This window comes from Alnus glutinosa, chromosome 3 (genome assembly GCF_958979055.1).
Source record: "Alnus glutinosa chromosome 3, dhAlnGlut1.1, whole genome shotgun sequence".
Taxonomy (NCBI): Eukaryota; Viridiplantae; Streptophyta; class Magnoliopsida; order Fagales; family Betulaceae; genus Alnus; species Alnus glutinosa.
In genome coordinates, this window is record NC_084888.1 from 32,576,430 (window position 1) to 32,604,333 (window position 27,904).

Sequence of the window (27,904 nt, forward strand, 5' to 3'; positions counted from 1 at the left end):
AGCCAGGGAACACAAAAACCACTAGCTCACAAAGGAACTAGAGGGAGAAGCACCATCGGGAGGAGGGAGGCGTGAGGCCTCCCTCCCTCGGCGAAAACAAACTCTCCGAAACTCTCTCTCTCTAGATGAAGAAAACGAGACTCTCTCTTTCTAAATACTTGAATTCACTACAGCAAAATTTAATTTGAAAGCTTATTTACCGTTCTGTGTAGACCAAAATTTAAACATGTTTATCCGCATACTAAATAAGTTACGATGAATTATTTGGTAAGTAAAGTAATTTAATTTTGTAACAAACAAATCCATATACTTTCAAATGAACTTATAAAATCTATCTGGTATGCCTATATAATAAAATGATCAATTTCTTAAATTTTGGGGCATTTCATAATAAAAAAATTACAAAAATAAATTTTGTTTTGGTACCACCCCATACTCCTATAGTCACCTTCAAGGCTATAAAGGTGATTGGACCACTCTACAAATAATGTATTGACCGAACTACCTCCAAAGATAATAAGAGTCATTTGACCATCCTCTTAATCAATTACGGAAGGTGACTAAACCACCAAATGATATAAGAATAGTTTAGTCACCCTCAAAACTAACAATCGAGCGTTATTGAATCATCCCTAAGACTATGGGATGACTTGACCATCTTTTTTCAAAACCGACTAATAAGTTGAACCACCTTCTGTCTATGGGGTGCTAGGGGCTGATTCGGTCAACATCATAATCGAATAGAAGAGTCGGTCGAACCATGGACCTTTAAAGATAATGAGAATGGTTTGACCACCTCCTAAAATCGGTCTTTAAAGGTGGTCGAAACACTTACTAAAACCTTTGGGCTAACTCGAAACATGCCATAGGGGGTGGCCAACAACTTCCAAACCAAGGGTTTTGTCCTTTTTATTTTTTTTTCTAATTCGTTGATAAAATTGTATAATTTCATAAGTGCATTGTCGAAAAAAATGGTTGGAATTTATACGGATGTGTCATTTTGTTACAGAGGCATACAATCAGGATTTATAAGTTTCTTTTGAAATCACATATATTTATTTGTTACAAGGTTAAACCATATGGACCAATTTGATAGTAGGTTTTAAAAATGTTCAGGGATGATATTATCTTTATTATTATTAGGTAATCTCTTGAGAATCTCATTTAGTCACTGTTTAGGCGTTAATTTGTTTATGATTATTGAAAGAGTAAGATAAAATAGTCTTAGCTGTATAAGAGGTAATAATCTACAAGATTTTACTTACCGAAGATTCACAGTTTAATATCATATATATATATATATCGAAGAATTTAGAGCATTAAAAATTTAATTAAAGGCTACGATCCTATTCCGTGTATGTTAGATAATTACAGAAGAAGAAAACAAACAAACTGGCGTAGTAAGTGCGATTCAGAAGTCTTTGCCAGTACATGCACGAGAGAGAGGCTGTCAGAGAAAAGAAGTGAGGTAAGTGCGGGTTGGCGTGGGTAAAATCGGATGGGGACCGAAAGAGACCAAAAGGTATTGCCTAGTGGCTCTGTTCATGCCTCAAATTGCACTACTTAATGCCTTAATCCCTCCTGTTTAAACCTAAACTCCTTGACTCTTCCTTTATATACCCCCACAGAGCTCACCTTCTTCCGCACCCAAAGCTTTCTCTTTGTTGCTTGCTCCATCTTGAGCCTCTGCTTAATTCCTTCTCTCTTGCTAATTGTCTTCTTTTGAGTGTTATGGCTAAGGACGCGGAGGTGCCAGAGAACGGCTCTTTCCCTGCCAAGGACTACCACGACCCACCTCCGGCGCCGCTCTTCGACGCCGTGGAGCTCACCAAGTGGTCCTTCTACAGGGCTTTGATAGCTGAGTTTATAGCCACTTTGCTCTTTCTGTATATCACGGTGCTCACGGTTATAGGGTACAAGAGCCAGATTGACCCTGCCAATGATGGCACTGCCTGTGGCGGGGTTGGGTTTCTTGGGATCGCTTGGGCATTCGGTGGCATGATCTTCGTTCTTGTTTACTGCACTGCTGGCATTTCAGGTGGGTTTCCTTTCTCGGCTTTCTTTTCTCACCTTTTTCCTGTTTGATTTCGTTTGCCTGTATGAAAAATATATGGACGTTAAACTGTTGAAGTTTATGAGTATATTTTTTTTTTCTTCTCTATTTTCTCAGCGCACCCAACCACAGGCTATTTAAACATTAAAGAAAAGCATTTTATTAGAGTGAAAAGTTGAGCAAAATTTATTTCTTGAGAAGAACATGAGATTTCTTTGCTAATTTTATTTGTTTTTACGCAGGGGGTCACATTAACCCGGCAGTGACGTTCGGGCTGTTTTTGGCTCGTAAGGTGTCGCTGGTGCGGGCGGTATGCTACATGGTGGCTCAGTGCTTTGGAGCCATTAGCGGTGTTGGGCTAGTCAAGGCCTTCAATAAGGCTCACTACATTAAGTACGGTGGTGGTGCCAACACGCTCGCTGATGGTTACAGCACAGGCGTTGGATTGGGCGCCGAGATCATCGGGACCTTCGTGCTTGTCTACACCGTCTTCTCTGCTACTGATCCCAAGAGGAATGCTAGAGATTCCCATGTTCCGGTACGCACCTTAACATTTTCCTCCATTTAATTAATCTGCTTTTTAATTCTATTTAGGGTTATACCATCAATGACATGCTAATCATGTCATAAACACGTGGAAACTTTCATCATATATTTGGTTAATATACGAGGATTAGGATTTCTTCCAATTTTAAGGCTGCCAACCTTTTTTTTTTCCCTTCTTTTTGATGTTTCTTATTTAGAAAGTATATATTTTAGTTTCTTCCCAAACAGAAACCCCTCAATTGAAGAGAAATAGAATGGATTTGTTGCAAACAATGGTTTTCACAAAACAAATTAAGCCTTCCCGTTTTTTGAGCTATTTCACAAAGAGAGAACGTGACCCTCTATGTTGAACTTGCTTCATTGGTGGACTAGGATAAGGACATGGCACAGCCAATTCGGGCAGCAGCCCTCATAGTGAAAGGAAGGACACAAATTCCTGTCCAAAGAGGAGGGAACGAGGATAACAATATGAATTCACAATTATAAAAAGATCCTCATCCAGATGGGGCTTCGGTGCCTGCCCGGAAACAAGTTGGCATCGAGCCCCTTTTCTTCGTGGTACTGCCTAGATTGGCTGATGACAGAATGGTAGTTGGTTGACGGGTCAGGTTCGGGTTGACCTGCTTGACAATATACTTGTTTAATTGCCAACCCGACACAACCAGCTTAATAAACAGGTTACAAACGGGTTTCACCTGTTTAGACCTAAAAGCAAACCGTTAAACAGCACTTACAATGGACTCTACATATTTAATTTTTCTCTACATTTTTTAACAAAAGCCATAAAAATGTCCAATAACGTACTCTTTAGCAAATGTTTAACATTTGCTAAGATTTTCTATTTGTTAGATTTTCTTTTTAGATTTAAAGAGCCAATGTTATAATTTTTTTAATAATACCTTTTGTAAACCGTGCAAATGTTTTTCATTTTTCTAATAAATAAAAATTTCTCTATGTTCTTATGAATGATTAAAAAATAGTATTTATTTAAATTAAAGAAACATTAGAGAGTATGTTGTTTGATGGTTTAAAAAAGTGACTATTTGAAACCCTTAAAATAGATTTGAGAGTTAAATTTAGAGAAATTGTGAAGAAGTCATTATAAATGTTCTAACCTGTTTGACCTAACCCAAGCGACCAAATTGATCTGTTTCGACCCAATCGTGATCTGTTTGACCCGTTTTAACTTTTATTTATCTTATGAAATATATATAATTTTGTAAGCAGGTTAAACGGGTCGACCCGTTTATAACTTGAATTCATTTATGCCAAATTCTAACCCGATTAGTGGATCATATAAAAAAATTGATAGATCTCTAATGGTAGCCAAGCAAATCGCAGCCGATCCTGATTTTGCGTTAAAATCTTTTCTTTTTATTTATTTTCTGGTGGGAAAATTGAGTACTTGATTTCCTTGGATATTATTATTATTACTATTATTATGAGGAGGAGGAGGAGGTAATGTTAGGAAGCAACGCGACATGTGGTGGCTAAGGTGGGTCCCGTGGAGTAGCACACGCATATGCAAGGGTCACCTAATTTTGTTTCCTTCCAAAAAGTGATTCTCCTTGTTGAGCCTCACATCAAACTGTGGTTCCTCCCTTGTGTATCCAAAATGAATGGCTCATAAAAAAATAAAAAGAAAAAATATCTCTTGTTTTATTTTGCTTCACGGGTGTAGTTTTGGGCACATTTAGACTGTTTGGGTCTAATTGGAGTTGTTTAAATCTGCTTTTGGGCCCCTCAAATTTCATATCTTGTGCAAAAAATCTGAAATTGATTTCTTGTAATTGGGCTGTCTGATAATAGTTCTTAACTACAAATGCTCTCTTATCATGTGTCGTTTTTTTCCGTGACGTTGTGTACTTGTCTTGAACTTAAGGTTTTGGCACCACTCCCGATTGGATTTGCGGTCTTCATGGTTCACTTGGCCACGATTCCGATCACCGGCACCGGCATCAACCCCGCTAGGAGTCTCGGAGCCGCCGTTATCTACGACAAGGGCGAAGCCTGGGATGACCAAGTTAGTATACCTTTCTTTCCTCTTCACTGTTAATAAGTAGCATATTTATCATCATATTGTGTCTTACACTCTGTCACTTTTGTTTTTTTCCAGTGGCTCTTCTGGGTTGGACCATTCGCTGGTGCAGCCATTGCAGCTTTCTACCACCAATTCATCTTGAGAGCAGGTGCTGCCAAAGCTCTTGGGTCGTTCAGGAGCCACCAAATTGTTTGATTAGAAGAAGGAAGAAGGATTTGATAGTTGAGGATCATGAAATTGTGTAGATGAATGTCTCTTTGAGAAAAGGGTGCTTTTTCTGTCCCACTTTGTCCTTCTACCCACTTGCCTTTCAATTTACTTCCATGTTGTCTTTTTCCCACTACCTTCGGTTCTTCTTTGTACTCCTTATGCTTTTAAGTAACTTTTTGAACTGTAGATCAATTTTTGCTCTCTCTCTCTCTCTCTCTCAATGTCTCAATTCAGTGAATTTGGTGCTAGGGAGACACGTCCTCTTAGGTATGAGATGAAATCAAATCTTGAGTATGAGATGAATTATTTCCATTTTAATGGAAAGTCTCGCAATAGGAACAATTGAAAGTAAAATTTAGTTAATGGGTTGGTAATGATTAAGTTAGAATGAAGCTTATAAGAAGTGTACCAATTAAAGCCCAAAAGGGTTGATTGTTGGTTCATTTTGAGAGTATTGCAAAAGAGAAATGATATTTAGCGAATTTCTAGCATTTTCAGCTGAGGTGACATACTCGATCTACTTCGATTTTTTTTTTCTTCATTTTTAAATGGGTTCGTAAGTTTTTTATTTGCTTTTAAAATATTTAAATGTGCTAAGATTGACGCACATTTTGTAGTTGAATGGACCGCTTCCCACTGTATGTTCGGAAGCATTCCCATTTTCTACTATTAAGTTATAGAGTGGTAAAAATTATTTGTTGTAATTTTATATTTTTTCCCTTTTCCTATGTTTGAATAGAAAAAGAAAAAAAAAATAGTGTTTTTCATTTGCTATTTCTTTGAGTTTATTTCTCCCGTGGAAAGTGACACAAAAGGGTGAGGGTTGGTGACTTTGTGGCATGTTTGGTTGTTTCATATTTGAAAATCTAATTATAATTTATTGTGCGAATTTCGATGCAAAATAACATTGAAAAAGATGTTTTGATAGTTTGACTTCTTAAGACAACATTAGAAAAAGTTGAATAAAAATCAATTTATTTTTAAAAAATTATGAATATCAATAAAAATTTGTTTTTGAAAAATAATGCATCCAAACATCCCATAAAGGCGTGACCAAGTTGTCAAATGAAATGTCAGTTGTGTGGGCTGCGGGTCTGCTGAGATTGGTTGGTTGACCCGATTATGACACCAAGGCAAGGCCTAGTTTGAGATGCTAAATGGGCTGAGCGCCGCAGAAAGAAGATGATGAAAAGCCATTCAGTGTCCACACTAGGCCCAAGAAAGCCACATTATCTGAGCAACTTCTCTTTTACCCAAACCTTTCTTTCTTTCTTTCTTTTTTATAGCTCTATTTCTCTTGACAAATTTCGGTCTCTCTTTCTTTCTCTTATTTTTCTTCTTCTTCTTCTTCTCTTTTTCTCTTTCTTTGTTTCTTTCTTTCTTTCTTTCTTTTTTTTTTTTTTTTTTTTTAAAAAAAAAAATTATTTTAATAAAGCCTTTATAAATTAAAAAATAAGAAAAAAAGTCCTTATGATTGGTCAACCATCCCTTCTAGTATGGGGATGATTGACCACCCCATGAATCTTTTAAGGTGATTTGACAATTTTTAGAGGTCGATTCTAATGATGGTTAAACAAACCTTGTAGCTTTTAGGGGTGGTTTGACCTCCTGAGATGCCGGTTCTTGCAACCCCTTGGACCCTTGGGATCAAGTGGCCAAGTCAACCCTAAAACCGGCTTTTGAACGTGGGTGACTAAACCATTCCCCAAAGGCCCATATGGGTGATCGACAACTCCAATTTTTTTTTCTTCCTATTTTCTTTATTTTTATTTTAAATTTTTATAATTTTTTATTTGAGGATGAAATTATAATTTCATAAAATCTCTATTAAAAAATGACCTAAATTTGTACAGGGAGATCATTCTGACATAGATGCATGCCACAAGATTTATACAATAAGTTTGAAATTTCATGAATTTATTTGATACAGGATCAAACTTAAGAATCTATTTTTCACATATATTTTTTGCATGTGGGAGAAGTAATACTATTTTTTTTTAAAAAAAAAAAAAAAAAACAAAAAACTATAGTACCTATGTTGTACGTAGTTTTTTTTTTTATGTCTTGATTAATTTTACTTTCCATTTCTCATGAAAAATTTGGAAACACGTCCACACTCTAAAATGCATACTCCTTGACGTAACACTCAAAATTACCACTAGATTTAGGAGAATCACTATTAAATTTTGAATCTAATACTTGCCTAATTTCCGTCGGTAATTTAAGATATTCCACAAGCTTCTTAGATAGGAAATTCTTGCTACTATCATTATCCACAATTGATTTCCATACCTTTTTAGTATCACGTTAAAAAATATATTTTTAAGAATATGAAAGAGAATGAGTAGGTGCTGTACTCGTTATTAGCTAAAGAGAGATTGCTTGACTTAAAGCAGTTGAGGTGCATGCAATGGTTCTCCAAATTGCTCTCACTTCTTTTTGTTAGAATACCCCATATCTTTTATATATAAAAAAGTGAAAATAATTAAAAAAAAAAAATGCCTTGGACTGACCTCTATGGTCAGTCGTGGACTTGGACCCACACTGTGGATCACCAGAATTTTCATTTTTCTTTTGAATTTTCACTTTCCTTTTTCTTTTTTTTTTTTCAAGAAAAAAAAGGGGCGATGGCGGGGGCATTTTGGATATTTTAACAAACAAAAAAAATAGTGAAATTAAAAAGAGCTGAAACATGGGATACCGACATCGTAAAATTTAAACTTCGAAGTTATGATTGTGAAACTATTTATACTTCAACGAATGTAAGTGAAGTTCTCTTTTTCATTTTATATTTAAAAAAGTGTTCTGTTATGATAAAGATGAAAACTGTTTTTTATTTTTATTTTAATTTTTAATTTTTAAAAATTAGTACAAAAGGAAATTGGTGTGAAGATGGTAGGTAGCAAATTAACGAGAGGAATGGAGCCTTGAAAGGAGACAACTTATGAAAGCTTACTTAACGTATAAACCAACTAATTGCTTTTATTATGGCAATGATCGAGGCACCCGCAATTTGTAGGTTAGTTAGGTAGTCCATCCATTTACCCTACCAATTAAAGCACTTTAAAGTTTAAACCATCTTCTCAAACTTCCAAAATCAATTTTATTTAACCGCCCAACGTCTTCTCATCACATGGCCTTGTTTTTTTTCTTTTTCTTTTTTGTTTGAACTTAATTCTTAGCATTCCCATTTGGCTAGCTAGTAGCTAGCCTTGTCGTGATGCAATTTTAGTTGAAGTACAAATTTAGTTGAAAATATAATTGTATCTGGCCAGTTATTTTAGCCTAAAATTGGCAGTGCTTACCACCAAATATAATAATAATAATAAAAAAAAATGACTCTTGATAAGACGTTCATATAAAGTATTTTTAATGCTACATACCATACGAACATTCCAGAAAACTAATGCAAAGCAAAGTTTAGTAGTTATTGGATATATCTACGTACATAAGGAATGATCAAAGAGCCACTAAACCTTGACTCAACAACTTTACGAGATATTTGTGTAATATATAACATTACTTTTTAAAAAAGAAAGAATGTGTAAATAAAACAGTGAAAGTTGATATATAACTAAAATAAATAATGTTATGCATCATCCCATTATCTTTGGACACATATTTCCTCCAAACTAAGTTGGAGGAATGTCTAACTTTGTCTATAGTAGTAAAAAAATATGTACTTTTCACATGCTCGAGAAATACATGCCATTTTTATAGACTGAGTTTAAGGAAATTTCTCCTCCAACCTAATTTAGAGAAAAATTTTGTCCCATCCCAAAGCTTATGTGACGTGGTCTTCCGAATTCTATAAAATTTGGTGCATGTGAATTAGAAAGCAACATAGTTAAAATAGAGAAAAAAATAATAATAATAAATTGTTAAGCCAAACGTACACGCTACTGATGCGAGGCCATCACATAATGGCTTCGTAGAAAGCAAAATAAAGGGATAATTTATTAATTTTTCCCATTGGTAGGTTTTTTTATGTAGGTTATTAATTTTTCCCATTGAGATAAGAAAGGACAGTCCCATTCATCATTTTGTCTTATATCCTATATATATATATATATATAGGCATGTTGAAGTAGCTTCCCCAGGTTTAACAAGAAAATTAGTCAAAGCAAAAGCAGAGTTCGAAGAAATCAAATTGTTATTAGGTAAGAGATCAAGGGGAAGATCGAATGGCACCTATCACTACCCTTTTCTTCTTCCTTCTCTCTTCAGTTCGTTTTCTTTTGAATCCTCAGCCATCGCCAATTTACAGGCCGTTCACTTCTGCTGCGGGCACTCCCTTGCCGTTTCCGTCACTGGGTTTTGGTCTTTTGCACATGCACCCAGATGTTCTCGCCATTCTGTAATGTGCCAACATCGCTTATGCTTTGAATCCCTCCTTCCATGTGTACTCTGCAATTGTAGTGTGTGTATATATATATATATATATATATATATATAAGTATCTTATTTTGGGATTTGGAGAATCGGATTCTTGTATAAGCTTGCATCTGTTTCATGGAAAATAGTAGGAAAATTATCTTTTAGTTTAAAATGTTTTTCTTTTGTTTGTTTTATTTGGTCAGTATAAAAAAAAAAAATTATATATATATATATATATATATATATATATATATATATATATATATATATATATATATATATATATATATATATATATATATATTTTTTTTTTTTTTTTTTTTGTGGCAGCTGAAAACCAATCAGAAGCCATTCAAAATTATTGAACAATAATGTCAATTATCATCACCAACAATTCAGAAAAACAACTGTTGAAATATTATATTACGGCGTCATAGTGTTGCAAAGACTGCAATCGTCGTAATAAAATAAAGCATGTCGAATGTTTTGTTACAATATGTGTCTATTGAGTCGGCGATGGATGTTTTAACATCTGACACGGTCGACGTAACAAAGTAAAAAAGATTTTTTCTTCTTCTACTTTACCGACTTTACGATCCCTCTTCGGCTAATTACTTCATAGAGTAGCGCGCGCGCGCGAGAGAGAGAGAGAGAGAGAGAGATGCATCTATGGCCATCGATGAGGATCAGGGACTCATTCAAGCTTGGTTACCTGAGAAATCTCGAGTGGAATCTCAATAGAATGAAAAGCGAAAAGCACGAGCCTTCAACCAATCAGACACTGTTGGGTAATAAAGAACCGGTTGCCAATGAAAGAGACTCTTCGACACCCAATTCAGAGAATCGTGGTGGGGCACTTGCGGTTTTCAGGGAGATTATGATGCTTCTCTCGTGTTGTTATTGCTGTTTCTGCTGCGGAGGTAACTTAATCTCGCCATCCCTTTTCCGTTTCCTTGTGTTTCGTGTTAATTTGTGCGCTGGTTTGAGGTTTTTTCGTGTGGGTTTTGATTTTATGCGGTCGTTGATTAGTGGGTACTCTTCATCCTTTTGAGATGGGTATTCTGAATTGGTTAATCATCTTGTTGGGAATATTGAGCTTTGTATAATACTAACTGTTAGTCCTTTCCTAAAGGTTATTGTAAGATCACGTGATCTAGGGAAGGGTTGAGAACAAGAAGGAGTGACCCATAGAATTAAGGTGGTCCGGCCCACACGTTAGATGTCTTTTCTAACTTAACAACAATAAATTTAATTTACACAAACCATCTTGTAAAGAGATACAGAGTGCTTGTAACTCTTTTCTCAATAGTTAAAGACTTTTTCTTTTCCTTTCGAATTGTAACTTGGTGGAAAAAATGAGCTTGATATGATGAGCCTTTGTTGAGCATGGTTGCTTGAAGCTGAATGAAGGGTTTTGTAAATTAATATTGGCTGTAATCATTGAAATCAAAATTGACAGCGCAAGGATGCTAAAAAATTGTTGTGGAATCAACCTTTTCCAGTTTACCTTAGAAGTATTTATGAATGACAAGTGGTATAGAACCGCTTGCCAGACAGAAGAATTGGCTCAGAAATGAATATCATGGTAGAAGAGTTAATTGCCTCCAGAGCTTGAAAAGAAGCGGATGGAAATTTAAACTTCTAAAGCCCTTGAGTTGGTGTAGTATATCATCTGTGCAGCATCGTGTCTTTCCAGAGTAAATTTCTGTCAGTGTTGTGATTTTCCAGATAATTATCCAGTTTCCCAATGCCGTGGATAGGATAGGAATTCAAGACAAACAAGGTTTTGTTTATTATTAATGTAGTTATTTATGAACAAACATATTATTGTTGATGCTAATGAGCAACCCCCCCCTCTTTTTTTTGTGTTCTTTCTTTGGAATTAGACGTGAGGATATTATTGACTATCTTGTTCTTTCTGTCTCTCTGTAAATTGTTTCATAGTTTGGTGATATTATATGTTGAGGAATACCCCAATAGCTTGAATGGATTGGTAGTGAATCCTTACCTCTTAACAAAACTAATTTGAGTTGGCTTGAGCTTAATGAGCCCATGTTTTAACTGTTTAATGTTACCAGTGGAAGCAACAGTCAAAATGTTGGCCATCTTTCTCTGTCTTATTGCATTGACTTTTGCTGTTTATATGGTGGATAATTTTGATTCGTTGGAGATTCATGGATTTCCTGGAACTGGTTTAGTGTCATCAGATTTGGATTACTTCCAGTTTTCCAAACTGATTATGTTATTAACACAGTAGTTTCCCGTCTGGAGAAAGAATCTATGTATCTCTTTCAATTTTTTGGTACATAATCTGAAGCCATCCAATTTGATTTTAAGGGCTTATAAAATCAAGTATCTACCAGGGAAGGTAGGATCAATCAACCAGTACGAGTTCGAAACACGTCCAGATTACAAGAGCCAGCCACTCGCATTAGACATTATAGATACACAAGAAGCTAGTGCAGTAAAATCCCACCAAACTACGTTACTACCATATTAGTTCAAGCCAATATAGAGAATAGAGATGCAGACATCTTCCCATGTCCAAATCACAACCTTTTGAACAAACAGAAAGAAAATTAACTAAAGTGAACTCGTTGGGATCCATCCCCAATTTTCTCATCCCTTGTCGTCAACAGCGCAGAAAGTTAGGCCATGGAGGACGATCTGGACATGGAGTAGCTTGAGTTCTCTCATGGTCCTGGATGAGCATCTCTCTGAGGTGGTGGAGGTTTTGGTGAGTGGGGGACTTGAAAATTGTGGGTCAAAGTGGTGAATAGAGAGAGAGTGAAAATGGAAGAGAAAGTGCTGTTAGCATAAAAATAGAAGGACTTGGTCGTTTGTTCTAAAATTCCAAACGCTCAATGACCGTTGTAATTAAGCTGAATCCAGTGTCATCAAGCTTTTCGCAATTGCTTTTTCATTTAGTTTTCCCTTTTCTTTTTTATATAAATATTTGATTTGATGCCAACTGTTCTTCTGTTATTTGTTACCAGTTTTCTTTCAGATTATGCAACTATAAATTTGTATTTCTTTGCATGTTTGAAATTTAGCATTGAGCATCTTCATGATGATTTAATGATGTTCTTTTAAAGGCAAAAGAAAATCGAATTTGAATGATTTGAAAATGGCATATATTGATAGCAGGTGGGTTATTTTAGTAAGAAGAAATTAGTAATTTTATGAGAGTTTTTCCTCTTTCAGCTTGTATTGATGAAGATGAGAAGTGAAGCAGTATGTATATGGCAGCGCATTTGGTTGTTCAATCTATCCCGGAAATAACAGATTGTATAAATTGGAAATTAGCAAATCGTCTTCTGTGCAGGTTTAAGGTTTGTTACAGGCATGTTGATTATAAACAGGATTTTTTTTTTTTTTTTTTTTTAAGCCAAAACCATGGAATTCTGTTCCGTTTCTGTTCTTTTTTAGTTTAGTTTATTTGATTTGATTTTTTAAATTTTTGCTTAGAGAAAGATAAATGTAGATGTATATTGTTTCGTATATAGTTATAACATACAATATACTTATATAATTTATAACATATATGATATATTAATGAAAAATTTGCTTAATAAATTAGTTTTATATATATATATATATATATAAAATCTGGTTTCTAGCCTTCCTCAAATAATAAAATGGAGCAATGTCTTTTATGAAGTTTCCGTTTAAGCATCTATTTGGAATTGTGATTTCAAAATAACGATTTTAAAACATGCGATTTTATATACGCAATTGAATATTTGGTAAAATTGAAGTTTGACCTTTTAAAATAATATATGTTTAGAAATGCATCATTTTACTTGAAACTTGAAAATAAACATTTTTTATTTTTAAGAAGTAGACCCACAAACAACACGATATCTACAATTTGATTTTAAAATTACATTTTTAATCAGTAAAATCACCAAAAACGCTTCGATAATGTTTTTGGTTAGTTTACTGTTTATATCAAGTTTACATCAAAATACATTAAGTGTGAAGTTAATGCATTGAAAGACTTATATGTATAGAAGTCACACATATGGGTTTCAAACACAGACCGTTTTGATGTTACAAAAAAATCATTATCCTTTTGTGAATGCCAACGTGAGATGAAAGGATATAACATGAAGGAAAAAGATTTTTGCACAGCACATAAACAACACAAGACACATAAGGTGGAATTCATGTGGTTCAAAGCGTCTTGATGTTGTAAAAAAATCATTATCCTTTTGTGAATGCCAACGTGAGATGAAAGGATATAACATGAAGGGAAAAGATTTTTGCACAGTACATACACAACACAAGACACATATGGTAGAATCCATGTGGTGTGACACATGCACAACATAAAACACATGGGGGCGGGATTCATGTGGTGGCACAAGAATCTCACCCCATGTATCTTATGTGGTACATGTGTTGTGCAACCTTATTGTGCATCAATCACAACCCTAACACGAATGTATAACTTTTTTTTTTTTTTGGTATTTTGTGGTAAGCGGAAACGCAAACCCCCCTCAGGAATCATGATAAAAGCAAGGGCAGGGTTAGGTCGGAGTGCCAACAAGCTCCTGCTGCCTTCATTAAAACAACTTCAATGCCTTGTAAATTTATGGTGGCATTTATAGTAGTTTGTATTATTGTATACCACGAAAACGACATCGTGTCTCTTCTACGGGATAGAGATAATAAGATATTAAATGATACAGATATACGGTCTAGATCAGTCCATGAAAACAAAGCACGGGGTGGATAACCGTCACCTCCAAGGGGAGCAATTAAGTAGTTCGACGCTCTAACAGTGAACCCCAATACCGAGTGAGAATGGCGCACCCAGTGACAGAGGCGAGCGAGGATAGCCCATTCGGCTCGCTGACGGCCGACGAGTTCTACGCGCGCCACAAGGTCAGCCACGGCTCCGAGTACATCACCAACGCCAGGGGCCTCAAGCTCTTCACCCAGTGGTGGACCCCGCTCCCCCCGACCCAGCCCATCGGAATCCTAGCCGTCGTCCACGGCTTCACCGGCGAGTCCAGCTGGTTGATTCAGCTCACCGCCGTTTTTTTCGCCAAAGCCGGCTTCGCCACCTGCGCCATCGACCACCAGGGCCACGGCTTCTCCGACGGCCTCGTCGCTCACATCCCCGACATCAACCCCGTCGTCGACGACTGTATCTCCTTCTTCGACAACTTCCGTGCGCGCCACGCGCCGTCTCTGCCCTCATTCTTGTATTCCGAGTCCCTCGGCGGCGCGATCGCTCTCCTCATCACCCTCCGCAAGGAACGCGTGGGGCGCGCCTGGGACGGCCTCATCCTCAACGGTGCCATGTGCGGGGTCAGTGCCAAGTTCAAACCGCCCTGGCCGCTGGAGCACTTCCTCTTCTTAGTAGCAGCATTGGTCCCCACGTGGCGCGTCGTGCCCACGCGGGGGTCCATACCGGAGGTCTCGTTCAAGGAGGAGCGGAAGCGGAAGCTGGCGTTGGCGAGCCCACGTAGGACGGTGGCAAGGCCACGTGCGGCCACGGCGCTTGAGCTTCTGAGGATATGCAGCGAGCTGCAGGGAAGATTCGAGGAGGTGGAGGTGCCTTTGCTGATCGTTCACGGTGGCGACGACGTTATATGCGACCCGGCTTGCGTCGAGGAGCTGTACGGACGCGCCGCGAGTAAGGATAAGACGCTCAAGATCTACCCCGGTATGTGGCACCAGTTGATTGGCGAGCCCGACGAGAACGTAGAGCTGGTTTTCGGGGACATGTTGGAATGGCTTAGGAGTCGGGCCACACGCGCCGCTGGAGACGGTGGCCCGAATCTTATAAAATAGTCAGCGATGACGTTTTAAGTCTGTACACATGGCAATACTAGCAACCAATGAGAGCTTGCGTAGTGGCTGCAAGTTGTCAGTTTATAATAATATATCCGTTAATGGGTTATCTATCTAAAATGGGTGAATATATATATATATTCTTTTTTTGAAGAATAAATGGGTGAATATTAAAGCATGGCAACTGTGTCGGTTTTTGTTGTGGAAAAAGCAAAATTCAAGTCCAATATCATCCTATTATTATATTTGGGTGAGAGCAGTGATTGGGAGGGGACCTAGCCGGCTCCTTCCCCTCTTTTCAATAAACAAATCAATTTTATTAAAAAAAATAAAAAATAAAACAATTCACTTTTTGAATATAATTGGTTTGTTTATTGAAAAGGGGGAAAGGGACCGGCTAGGGGTCCCTCCTAATCACTGCTCTTGGTACAAAACTTCATGAATTGATTGTTGGGGGACGGTTTTCCGTCCCCCAACCAGCATTTATAATAAACAAATGCTTCTTTTTTTTTTGATAAAAAAGAGCCTATTTTAAAGAAAAGGGGGCAAGGGACATATACCTAGAATTTAGAAAGGCGTAAACCCAATTTATTGATAGATTTGGAACCGAAAGGGGAAGATTCTTAGCGTATCATCCCTTTAAGGTTAGGTGAGATTATTAATTTCAGGGCTATAATGATTTGCATCTACAGTTTATTCATATGGACAGAAATTTCCTACGACCCATATATAAAATTGACATGTGTCTCTTAACATGTGAGAAGTACATGTTATTTAAATAGCATATGCTTTTTTTAATAGCATTAATAAAAAAACATGTGTTTCTCACATATTTAAAGGACACATGTTCTTTTTCCTTTAAATATGTGGGTTGAAGGAAATTTTGTACAAATCAGTTTGTAGGAAATTTTTGTCCCACTCATATAGTCAGAGAGTAATTAATTGTGTTGGGAATAGATCTTTTCAAGTTAAGTGAAATGAAGAGGATTTATGATTAAGATTTTATTTTCAAAGTTAAGTGAAATAAAGAGAATTTATCCTTAAGATTTCATTTAAGGGTTAAATACTTTTGAGATATAACTTGTGGTGTGTTAGGATTCTTTCTAATTATTTGTCTGAGTGCCCGTTCGGAACTACTTATTTGCATAAATAATTTGCGATTTTAAAGGAAATCGCAAATCATGGGATGTTTGGAGATTGCGATTTAAAATTGCATTTTCTAAAATCGTGAAAAAAAAAAAATCACGATTTTTGGCAGCAGGATAGTAGGTGCTTAATTGAAAAGGTGTGAATTTAATCCAAAACCACGATTTCGCATAGCAATTATTTAGTGCGATAGTTACCAAAAATTTTAGCGGAAAGGAAAAAAATTTCAAGATTACCCACCTAAAATATATTAAAACCCTTGTTTTTTCTTCTTTTTCTTGGTCTCTCTTTGACTCTCTTCTTTCTCCTTGGCGTTGGCCTGCTACAGACTTGCTCCTGTTGCATCTTGCCTCCAAATCTCAGATAAGTATCTTACCTTATGATCGGTGACACTGCTTTTTCAAAGTCTTGCATTTTCTTGTTGTTTGTGTGGTTTTGTTTGAACAAATAAAAAGGAATTGATATATGTTGAGAAAGAATGATAGAAGTCAGAACGGTAGTCATAAACTTCATAGATATATGTTGACAAAGAACTGAAAGAAGGGTAGAAGCTATAAGGTAGTTGATATGTGCTTTGATATCCTTATACGTACGTTGAAAAATAAAGATAAAAAGACAGTGGATGTTAGACCACGCGTTAAAGGTTTTTTTTTTTTTTTTTTTTTTTATTATTATTACTATAATAGTTGAGTAAATGTTTAAATTGAATAGACAGGTAATGGAGATAACTGTACACTGCAGGGCACAGTACTTGATAATCAATGTTTGATCGATCAAAAGCTGACTTCTTCTGATGCACTTTTGGAAGAAGCTTCTGCTACTCTTTTGACTTGTCAGTTGGCTGCATTTTCTGGTTGTGGGAATTTATTTTCAAAGGGAGATGCTTTACTTGTTATTATTGCTATCAACAATCCTCCTCTTTTCTCTTCTTGGTCTTTTGCTACTTGCATTTCAGATATTAGTTTAGTTTTATTTTCATTTTATAGCTGAAATGTTTTGAAAGTATCTTGTAATGCCAATTTTCTAGCACACTATTTAGCTATCTCATATGATTTTCTATTTTCTCTTCCATTAGGATAAGAAGCGAAAAATATCAAACCTTGTAACCCTTTTCCCATATTCAATTAAAAAAAAAAAGTGTTTGATTGATCACTGTGTAAGCATAATATATAAAAATAAAATGCTATTAAATTAAATAAGCAGCAGAATTATAAATACCTCCAGCCATATCTTTGTTCAAGCGAGATGAAGAATGAAGAAAATTTTCTGCAACACAAAGAATTCTGAAAAAAGACAAAATTTAGAGAGTTCTTCTAACCTATGCCTATCAGTGTGTCGATAGATGGATACACATGGCTCTTTATATAGGTAGGCTAGGAACCCTCGTTATTAATTGGATAGCTGATTATTCTCCTCCCATCAAGGAGAATAAATCAGGAATAAAAAAACTGTTTTGATTTCATATAACTTAATGTGAAATAAATCATATTCAATATTTATATTAAATAATTACCGTTATGATAATTATTTAAATTCCAACTATTACAATAAAATAAATAATTACCGTTATGATTTATTTAAATTTTAACCGTTACAACAAATTAAATGTGTCTGAGGGACACAGATGTAATTTCTTACGCACCGCAGGCAACAGTGCACGATTTATTTGGTTTATAATAGATTACTGTTCAATGAACAGTGATTCGATGAGTACAATAATTTTTTTCTACTGTGATTTTTATTTATTTTTTTAAACGATTTTTTTTAATTATTCAAGGATTTTATAGATTACTGTTTGTGAACAGTGATCCATCACTATTCACTAAACATTAATAGATATTTTTTTGATGAAATTGTACAGATTTTTAATTTTTAATTTTTTTTATAAAATCATGAATTTTAATAGATCACTGTTCGACTATTTTTTTTTTTGAGAAAGTGATCTCCTGTTTACTGAACTATAATATGTATTTTTTCTTGAAACCTCACGGAGTAGTTATTTTATTTATTTGTTTTTTAAAATCATTTGATCCAACACTCTTCAATGAACAGTAATATGTACAATACTTTTTTTTTTCTTTTTTCTTTTTGTTTTTTTTTTTTTTAAAACAAATCTATTACATATTTTAATAGTTTAATAGATTACTGTTCAATAATAAGTACAATACTTTTTCTGAAGTTGCGCTGAGATGTGGTCTTTAGTTTTATTTTTAAAAATATATTCACGGATTTTAATAGATCACTAAACAGTGATGTAATTGAAAGAGATATGATTCTTCACCACCTAAATTTAAAACTTTTCACTACCTTGTCTATGTGGCAAGGTGGTCCCCTACTAATTTTAGAGTTTTTTTTTATTTTTAAAAGAGAAATGATCCCTACACTTATTTCTCACAACAGCCCCACAACAAGCTGACGTGGCTGGTAATATTTTATTATTTTTTTACAAAAAGAAAAGAAAACAAAACAAAAAAATAATAAAATATTACCCGCCACGTCAGCTTGTTGTGGGGCTGTTGTGAGAAATGAGTGTATGGATCATTTCTTTTTTTAAAAAGGGATTTGATTCTTGTACAACACCAATACAACAACTGTACAACAACCCCTCACATGAGGGTGGGCCCAAGTAAGTTGTTGTATTGGTGTTGTAAATCTAACATTTTCCTTTTAAAAAATAAAATAAAGTGAGTGACCACTTTCCACATAGACAAGGTAGTGAAAAGTTGTATATTTAGGTGGTGAAGAATCATTTCTCTTACTGAAAGTATCACTGCTAACTAAACAGTAACAATTTTATTTTATTTTATTTTTTTAAGGGTTAAATACAAAAAAAAAGCCTTCCAAACTATCATCTGTTATTCGGATGGTCCCCCGAACTACCAGTGTTTACAGTTCAGTCCCGAAACTACCAATTGCTTGTTTTTTGGCCTCATCCGTCAGTTTGTACTGTTTAAGTGGATGGAAACTGAATCACGTGCACAACGTGTGACTCTTTTACCTCAAAAGCCCGAAAATACCCCTCTCCTTACGCTTTGAAATTCCTGCCTCGTTCTCTCTCAAAACATGTCCGACGTCGTCATTTCGGCACCTCCCCGACTTTCTCGCTCTTTCTTCTTCCTCTTTGTTTTTACTCTGGAAGAATCACTGAGGGCTCACAATCGACATGCAAAGAGACCCTCACCAGTCGTGATTAGAAGGACCAGACGTCCATGCACCAAACATCATTAACAAAGAAGGTTTTGTATTTTGTTCCTTCTTATGGCTTGCTTGTCCTCCTCCTTTTTTCAGCCTTTTGTATTTTGTGAGTCTCTTACTGCTATTTTAGCAAAAATGGTTTCTAGTTTCTACCACCGAAAAGGGACAAGAACCAAAATTTCACAGATTATAAACCAGGCCTAAAAAACACATCATGAAAACAAAGTGTAAGGAGGAGGATGAGGTAATTAGTTTCAGCCACAACCAGTTAAGGAATAGCTTCTGGGCATTGATTTCTCTCTCTCTCTCTTGCATTTCTTCCATGCTATGTTTTTTGTTTGCTTTTGTCAACTTCTCTGTTGGTCGGTCTGCTTTCCTTTTACTCTTTTTTGTTTTTTGCTTTCTCTTTCATTTTCTACGACCCAATATTGCTTTTTCACTCTTCGTTTTACTGTTCATGGACAACGACAACGACAATGAAACAACAACAACACCAACAAAAACTACTTTCTGACTAGCACTTTAACCTATGAAAACTAGAAGTTTCAGGGAAAATGCAACATAGAAATTTAGATGTATGGCTCATGAACATGATGAGAGATGACTTATATTAGCTTGGCATAGTTGAATAATTTGAGATTTGTGGTTTTAGACATGTCTAAATGCCATTAAGACTGCCAGTAAAAGAAAAATGGCGAAATTTGTAATATAACTGTAGCTGAAACTTGCAAGTGCATCTTGACAGATGCTGATAAGACTGATTAACTAAACAAAAGATTGAAACTTCATAAGTGGAAGATCTCTAATGATTGTGAACTATGTTCATCATGGTCTGTTTTCATCATGAACTATTTTCATGCTCTGTTTTAGAACATGAAAACAGAGGTGAACAGAGTCGCTTGATTTCGTTTGCTCTAATCTGTTTTTTCATGCCATTGAGACTACTCTCTTCACGTTTCATCTTGTATTCCTTTCAAATGAATGTACTTATTAATCTTTCTTAATTCATGTATCTCTGTAACCATTTCTCTATACCACTTGTGTGTGTGTGCGCACACGCCATGGCTTCCACTTCGTCTCTGACGCTCTCACAATCCCTCCTAGCCAGAGCCATTTCCCACCACCATGGCTCCAATTCGTCCTTGTCCTCCTCCCTCTCCACGCTCTCTATGCCCACCTTCTCGGGCCTAAAATCCTCGCCCGCTAAGCCGTCGACCGAGTTCCTCCACCTCTTTTGCCTAGCCCGCCACCGTGGACAAGACCACTGATACCTCCCTGGTGGAGAAGTTCGTGAACACGATTTGGTTCCTGTGGATGGACGCGGGGGAGAAGGCCAACTCGGGTCACCCTGGTCTGCCCATGGGGTGCGCTCCGATGGGTCACGTCTTGTACGACGAGGTCATGAGGTACAACCCCAAGAACCCATATTGGTTCAACCACAACCGCTTCGTCCTCTTCGCCGACCATGGCTTCATGCTCCAGTACGCTCTACTCCACCTCGCTGGCTACGACAATGTCCAAGTAATTTCTTAACTGGTTTGTCCTTTTGTTTTTGTTTTGAATCTGTCGTGGATTTTTGGGTTGGCTTTACAAGTTCTTTTTCTGTGTCTATTTCTTTATGGCTTTGCAAAGAGCACGCACCCGCTGGCGATGCACAATCCTAGAAATATTTGTGGTAGACCGGCCAAGAACAAGAGAAAAGCACGAGACCGTCTCCTTCGAGAATATCGCAGGAGACTTCGAGAATATCTCAGTTATTGTTTCTAAGGACAGTTTCGAAATTTTAACGTGTAGGGAGGAGTATTTTCGGGCTTTTGGGTTAAATGAGTCACGTGTTGTGCATGTGACTCAGTTTCTATCCACTTAAATAGCACAAACTGATGGATGGGGCTAAAAAAAAGCAATTAGTAGTTTAGGGGGCCAGACTACAAAAACTAATAGTTTGAGGGGCCATCCAAAGAACATGTGATAGTTTGGAGAGCTTTTTTGTATTTAATCATTTTTTAAAATCGATCATTCATGATTTTTTTCTAATAGTATCGGCACAGTTATTTTTGACTGAAAATCAGAAATGGTTTTTTTTTTTTTTTTTTTTTTTTTTTTTTTTTTTAATTTTAAATCAATCACACTGATCGATCACCCATATTAATTTTAATTTTTTTAAATAGATTATTGTTCACTAAACAATGATCATGAACAGTAAATATAGATTTTTTTTTTTTTTTTTTTAAAAAAAAATCGATCACACTGATGGATCTTTTCTTTTCTTTTTAAGATCATTGCTCACTTAACAGTGATAGGCACAATGATTTTTGCTGAAATTATAATCTCTTTGGTATATATTAGGGTTTCGATCTGACAAACTGTTCGCACAACATAGCTCTGTCCATTTGTGGGCTGTAAACAATACTTTACTATTTATGTTTTAGACTAATTTTTAATGTACTTTTAAGTTTTTATTGTACTTAACAATTACTAGTTTGAATTATTGGTGAATTATGTAGAAGTTAAATTTGATAGATGGTATTGGCTTACATTGATTGTTTATTCTTATATTTTTCATTCAATGCCTATTTGAAATCTTTATCTCAAGAAAAAGTATATAATGAACATTCGGAAGATGAACATGTCGTCATGTCGACATAAGTATCAAAGGAAAAAAAGAAGAAGATGGTGGCATCTTTTTAAGACTTAGAATTTCAGATAAAGAGGGTTGGAATCTCTTTCATCTTCTCTCTTTTGACATTATCTTGATGAACTGTTTTCTTGAACCTCTCCTTGTAGAAATCAAATGTCAATGTAACTTAATTTATTTGCTTCCTTAGTTCTTGAATGGAGGCTTGGTCTAGGAATAGAGGAAACACCCCGGCCGCTTTGCTAATCAAAGCTTTTGTCATAATTGTGCTTCCAACCATACCTCTATTGGTTCCTTCATGTTGGTTATTTGACTATTATAAACAAATGTCTATACGAGTAATTTGCTTATGAAATTGCACTTTTATATTAATATTATCCAAACACTTAATTGACAGAAAAAACACTTTTTAATCAATATTACCAAACGCTAAGTGCGATTTTAAAAATTGCGTTTTTAAAATCACACTTATTGAAGTCGCTACTTTTTAAAATTGCACTTATTGAAATCGCAATTTCAAACGCACTCTAAATTTGAGAGAATTTGAGCATGTGATTGTGAAAGACTACTTATGAAATCCATCTAAATGGATAAGTGGTTAGGCATCTTTATTTTTTTATTGGTCATATGGGCTCCATAAGTGGTCTCTCACAATCACTTGCCTGAATTTTCTTAAATTTGAGCAAATAATTTGAAAAGATCTTGATCTATTTGCGGTTTAACTCAAAATCAAATGGACTTCTCGATTTTAAAAACTATCACATATGGTACTTGTATATATCCAATAAATGCCGATAGTACTTCTGCCTAATATTTTAACGGTGTGTTTTGTCAAACCAATTAACAATTGACACGTGTTTCATATGTCTCATTAATGTTAGGGAACATTTCACAAAACCTCCTCATGAACTTCCACTTGTTTTGAAACTACCCCATAAAGTTTAAAAAACTGTAAATTGTAACCATCGAACTTCTGATGCAATGTCCTCTATTTTGTTAGGATTTATATTTAAATCTTAACAGATACCTTGAAAATGATAAAAATACCATTTTTTTTTTTTTTTTTTTCTTCAATAAAAAAATGAGGGTTTCTAAGGGTGCGTTTGGGATTGCGATTTCGTAGAGAAAATGTGCGATTTTAAACCAAATCGCAGAAAATGAAGAAAAAAAAATTGTGATTTGAAAACGCAGAAAAACGCTTATTCAAATCACAGGTAATTTCATGTTTTTTTGAAAACACAGTATTTTAAAAGGCTAATCTGCGATTTTAAATGCCAAACTGCGATTTTACCAGACGCTTAATTGCGTTTTTAAAAATAATTTTTTTTTAAATCGCACTTTTTGAAATCGTAAACACAAACGGATCCTAACTTTCAAAACAAGAGAGAGAGAGAGAGAGAGAGAGAGAGAGAGAGGACAATGTAACATCTATGACTTTCTTACCTCTCCCGTATCGGATATGAGAGAGAGAAAGAGAGAGGATAATGTAACATCTATGACTTTCTCGCCTCTCTCATATCGGATCTCTGTAATTAAAACTTATTTTTTGCCTATGGAGATTCCCAAATCTAATTGTAGCTTTTTTTTTTGGTCTACCAAGCATCCTTTGCTAGGTTGCTTCTTCATCGGATGCTAAGATTGTGCTTCTCTTCGTTTGATTTAATCCCACCATCTTCATGCTTATTTCTCATTTGTGGTTCTCCTTTTCGGTTCTGTCGTAAGTGTTGTGATGATAGTTTTGCTTATTCAAACCACCAATTTCAGCAACCAATCCAATGGACCGAACCATTCATTTGGCCCATTCCTAATGAGAAATGCTCTACTTCCCAAATTTTTATCCCTAAAAGTGGTTCTCAAATGATGTGTCATCATCCCATAAGATGATGACACATTTTCTAAAATGATAAATCACATGAAATTGGGACACATCATTTGGGAACCAAATTTTGGAAAAAAAAATTTGGGATGTGTAGCACTTCTCGGAATAGTTTCTATGGTTTTCTATATTGTTATGGTTGTTTGGGATTATTCTTGGGATGCCCATCCCTTTGTTTGTTTTCCTTCTGTAGTTATCTTCCTCTTTGGCTTTTGCAAGTTGAATAGAGAAAATAAAAAGAAAAAGAAAATAATAATAATTAAAAAAATAAAAATCTAAAATAGGTCAGCTCCTTTTTTTCTTTTTCTTTTTCTTCTTTTTTTTTTTTTTTTTTTTTTTTTTTTTTAATTCTCGTTCTGAAGAATAGGTCAATTAAACCATCCACTTCTAAAGGAACAGATGAGAAAAGAGAGATCCATATACCCATTATTTTCATTGACTTTCCAAAGTTGTCACATTGAAAAATTCTACCAATTAAGCTCAACATTCTCTCTGCTTGCTTTGTTCATGCCAATATTTGTTTTCTTTTATTCCCAGGAGAGTCTGACCTTCTCTTTCATAGTATTATTAAATTGTTTTCTTGGCAAAATGGATGAGTTCTTTGGTGGGATGGACGGTCGATGCAGAGTTTCTATAACCGATTCGACCATGATGTTGATTGTGCACCAAGCAATGGACAAAGCACACGAGAAAGTAAAATCCAAAGAAGGAGTTGTCGAGCGCTTGAATGAGATGTCAAAGTTCTATGAGTTGGCGGTAATGCAGTTAGAAGGGTGTCTCAAGTTTGTTCAAGAAGAGACAGATAGCTGCCTTCTTGAGAGCAATCACGAGGAGGTACTCGCAGACTTGAAAGAGATTAGAGACCGCCTTCAAGGACGTTTAAATGAATCGGAGCTGGCTATTTCAGACAAGGACAGGGAGTTAACAGAGAGAGTAGAGAATGAAATGAAGCTTAGGCAAGCTTTGGAGGTGAAAGAAAGAGAAGTGGTTGCCTTGCGTTCTGATCTTGAGATTGAAAGGAGAAAGAGTGAGGGGATTGAGGAGTTTGAAGATAGAGATGCTGAGTTTTGTGAACTGAAGAATTCAGTGGATCAACAGGTGTGGAATATCAAACAGAAACTTGGGCCTGATGAAGAAAGAAACAGAGGCATTGACAACAAAAAGATTGAACAGATGGGGTTGGACATAGACATGTTGAAGGAAACTTTAGATCTTGCTTTTGAAAAGATGCAAAAGGCTATTTTTTTGTCTGAAATGGGGCCAATAGAGCAGCAATGGAGATGGTCTATAGAGAAAGATACCATCTGTATATTAATTAAAGGCTTAATGAGTACTATCCAAGAGAGTGACACTTTGGCAGATGTCTGGGAGAAGATTGATAAGGTTTCAGTTTCTTATGCAGTAAATGATCAAGAGGAAGAACTAAATGAGATAATAAGGATGCTAAAACAAGAAAAAGAAGACGCGAATTTGCAAACCATGATAATAGAGGAGACCTATGTTACCCTTCTCAAAGGTTTGATGAAGGAATTTTTCATTGAATTATATAATTATGATTTAGAGTGCCTGATACGTGAGGGTATAGAGAAAGGTTTTTTCAGAGAAACGATTATACAGTGGAATGAGAGGTTTGAAAGCAACAAAATTGAGGCCCAGATAAGAGAAGAGATATATTTCATTGTCTTTAGAGAGGCATTGAAGGATCACGACTTTGAATCATCAGATTGTCAATATATCAGGGATGATCACAATAATATAATAGGAGACATGCTCTCTGCTAACACGACATATAATGGTCCAATGGTCAGCGGGGAGGAGAATTTAACTCAGATACCAGATTCTCAGTCACAATGTTTTCAGGAGGAGGAGGAGGAACAAACAGAAAACCTTGAGCTTGTGGGCTTGAAAAGTGAAGAGATGGAAGAGCAGGAGATATTAATTGGTGAGGAACATGATCTCAGTTCAGTAAGTGGCAAGCTAGAGAAGGCCTTGCACCAGTTGGTGAGGAGTAAGGAACTATTAGGCGAGTTGGGATGTAGTTTAGGCATAACAGTTGGTGATTTAGAAAAGTTTCATGCACATGTTGGAGGCCCCTCCTTTCTCCTACCAAAAGATAATGAAGAGGGGCAATTAGATGCATCTGATTCTGTCTTCTCACCTCTCCCAGTGTTACTGCAAGTGCTTGTGAATTTTGAGCGTGTAGTACACCAAAAATTAGGAATGAACATTTTGAGGTACCTCACATATTCATGATTTATATCATTGTAAATGATCATATGACAAATCTTCTAAAAATCGATATTTTCTGATCTGTTTCTGACTGCATCTTGGAGATCATACATACTTAAATATATATATTTTTGGCTCCTTATTCATTCTTTGATCCCGGATGAGAAATACCGGCTCCGTCCCTGGTTCGAAATTCATTATGCCATGCTTAAACCTTACTTGTGTTTCTTCTAGCTACGTACTCCATTTCCTACTGGTTTTCCTAATATACGTACCTTGAGGAGAATAAAACTTCTTTAACACATGCATCTAGTCCTTTACCATCTGCGACCACATTTAAGACCAATAAAATGATACTTGGGGACTTGCCCTAGAAAAAACTTGCCGTGAATTCATGTTTTTTCCGAACATTAGATGTACTAAATTTGTATGACTAATTAGGTTGCTATGATACCTCATTATAGGTTGGAAGAGGTGAAGTACAATATAGATCCGCTTGTTGAGCTTGTTGCTTCGCAGAGAAATAAGGCATTGCTTTACAGGAAGGCATTTGTTAGGCGATGCCACAATCTGCACAAGGCTGAACTTGAGGTTCTGAACTACAATTACGTTCCTCACATATTATGTGTTTATCCTTTAAACGCGTTGGTACATAGAAAACAAACATGTATTGTTAAAACAAAGCGGCTCATATTCTCTCAGGCATAGAGAGTAATACTAAAATACCAGTATAGTGGCAAGTTAGTAGAGAAATTTTAGGGTTTTTCCAAAATACATCCATATAATTAGGGTTTTTTTTTTTTTTTTTTTATAAGTATGTTATAATGTAAGCCTAAATAAATCATATACTGAAATATAGTCACTCTTGTAAACATAGCCATATTGTCGAATCACGTAAACCCGTGTCTCGATTTTCTCTTGCTCTCTCTCTTTTCGATTCGGTATTATTCATCATTATTGTGAATGGTAACAACAATTATTCATCAGTCATTAGATTGGTTTTTGTTAAAAATTGAAAAAATAAAAAAATTCAAGGGTTTATGAGCACTGCCACATCAGGACTAGAATAAAAGATGAGTAATTAGAATTATTTGCCGGCCAATTTGTCTTTTTTAATGGGGTTTTAATATGCCAACCTGATTTCTTATACATAGATGTACTAAAGGTCGATGTTGATCTGTTATTATGCATATGTTTCCTGAAAAATCCTCCTCCTTTGTTGGGATATAGGTAGATTTGCTTGGCGATCAAGTGGATGTGCTTCAAGGCCTACTTGAGAAGATATACACAACGCTGCATCACTATTCCCCAGCTTTGCAGCAGTACTTTGAGGTAACAACATTATCAGGTCTTGTGTGTCGCCATTAGAGCATCTAAAAATGGATTTTCTATTTTCTAATTTTTTATTTTTTATTTTTATTTTTTTTTAATTTCAAATGGCTAACTTGAAAAGTTTTTTATTTTTTTATTTTAGCTAATGATTTTTCAAATGCATTACTCTTCAATTATTTATTCTTTCACCATACCATGATTTAAATATAAGAAAATGGCATATTATTTGTATATAGTTATCTTAATCATCCTTGTGCTCACTGTTTAATTTTATCAGGTAATTAATCATCCAGATACGTAGTGACTTTAATTTTTGATTGGTAATTAATTGTTCTGTTCTTTTCCCAGGTCTCAGACATTTTGAATCTGATTAAGAAAGAACTAACTGGAGGAGCTGTACGTTCATATACCCAATGAGTAAGATTAGACTGTCAATTACTTGGAAAATTGTCTTCTTTA

General features: G+C 35.6%; 3 protein-coding genes across 3 annotated transcripts; all 3 read left to right on the forward strand.

The window, feature by feature from the left end:
* Positions 1-1,612: 1,612 nt before the first annotated feature.
* On the forward strand, positions 1,613-5,042 carry LOC133862967 (aquaporin PIP2-2-like). Its single transcript, XM_062298907.1, has 4 exons — positions 1,613-2,038; positions 2,296-2,591; positions 4,482-4,622; positions 4,716-5,042. Exons 1-4 carry the CDS (start codon positions 1,732-1,734, stop codon positions 4,833-4,835), a joined length of 864 nt encoding a protein of 287 aa, XP_062154891.1. The 5' UTR covers positions 1,613-1,731; the 3' UTR covers positions 4,836-5,042.
* Positions 5,043-13,935: 8,893 nt separating this feature from the next.
* Positions 13,936-15,152, forward strand: LOC133864505 (caffeoylshikimate esterase-like). Its single transcript, XM_062300857.1, has one exon. The coding sequence runs from the start codon at positions 14,037-14,039 to the stop codon at positions 15,030-15,032; it is 996 nt and encodes a 331-aa protein (XP_062156841.1). The 5' UTR covers positions 13,936-14,036; the 3' UTR covers positions 15,033-15,152.
* Positions 15,153-24,472: 9,320 nt separating this feature from the next.
* LOC133863375 (WPP domain-associated protein) lies at positions 24,473-27,862 on the forward strand. Its single transcript, XM_062299318.1, has 4 exons — positions 24,473-26,118; positions 26,578-26,761; positions 27,344-27,445; positions 27,794-27,862. The coding sequence occupies exons 1-4, from the start codon at positions 24,473-24,475 to the stop codon at positions 27,860-27,862; spliced, it is 2,001 nt and encodes a 666-aa protein (XP_062155302.1).
* Positions 27,863-27,904: the final 42 nt, after the last annotated feature.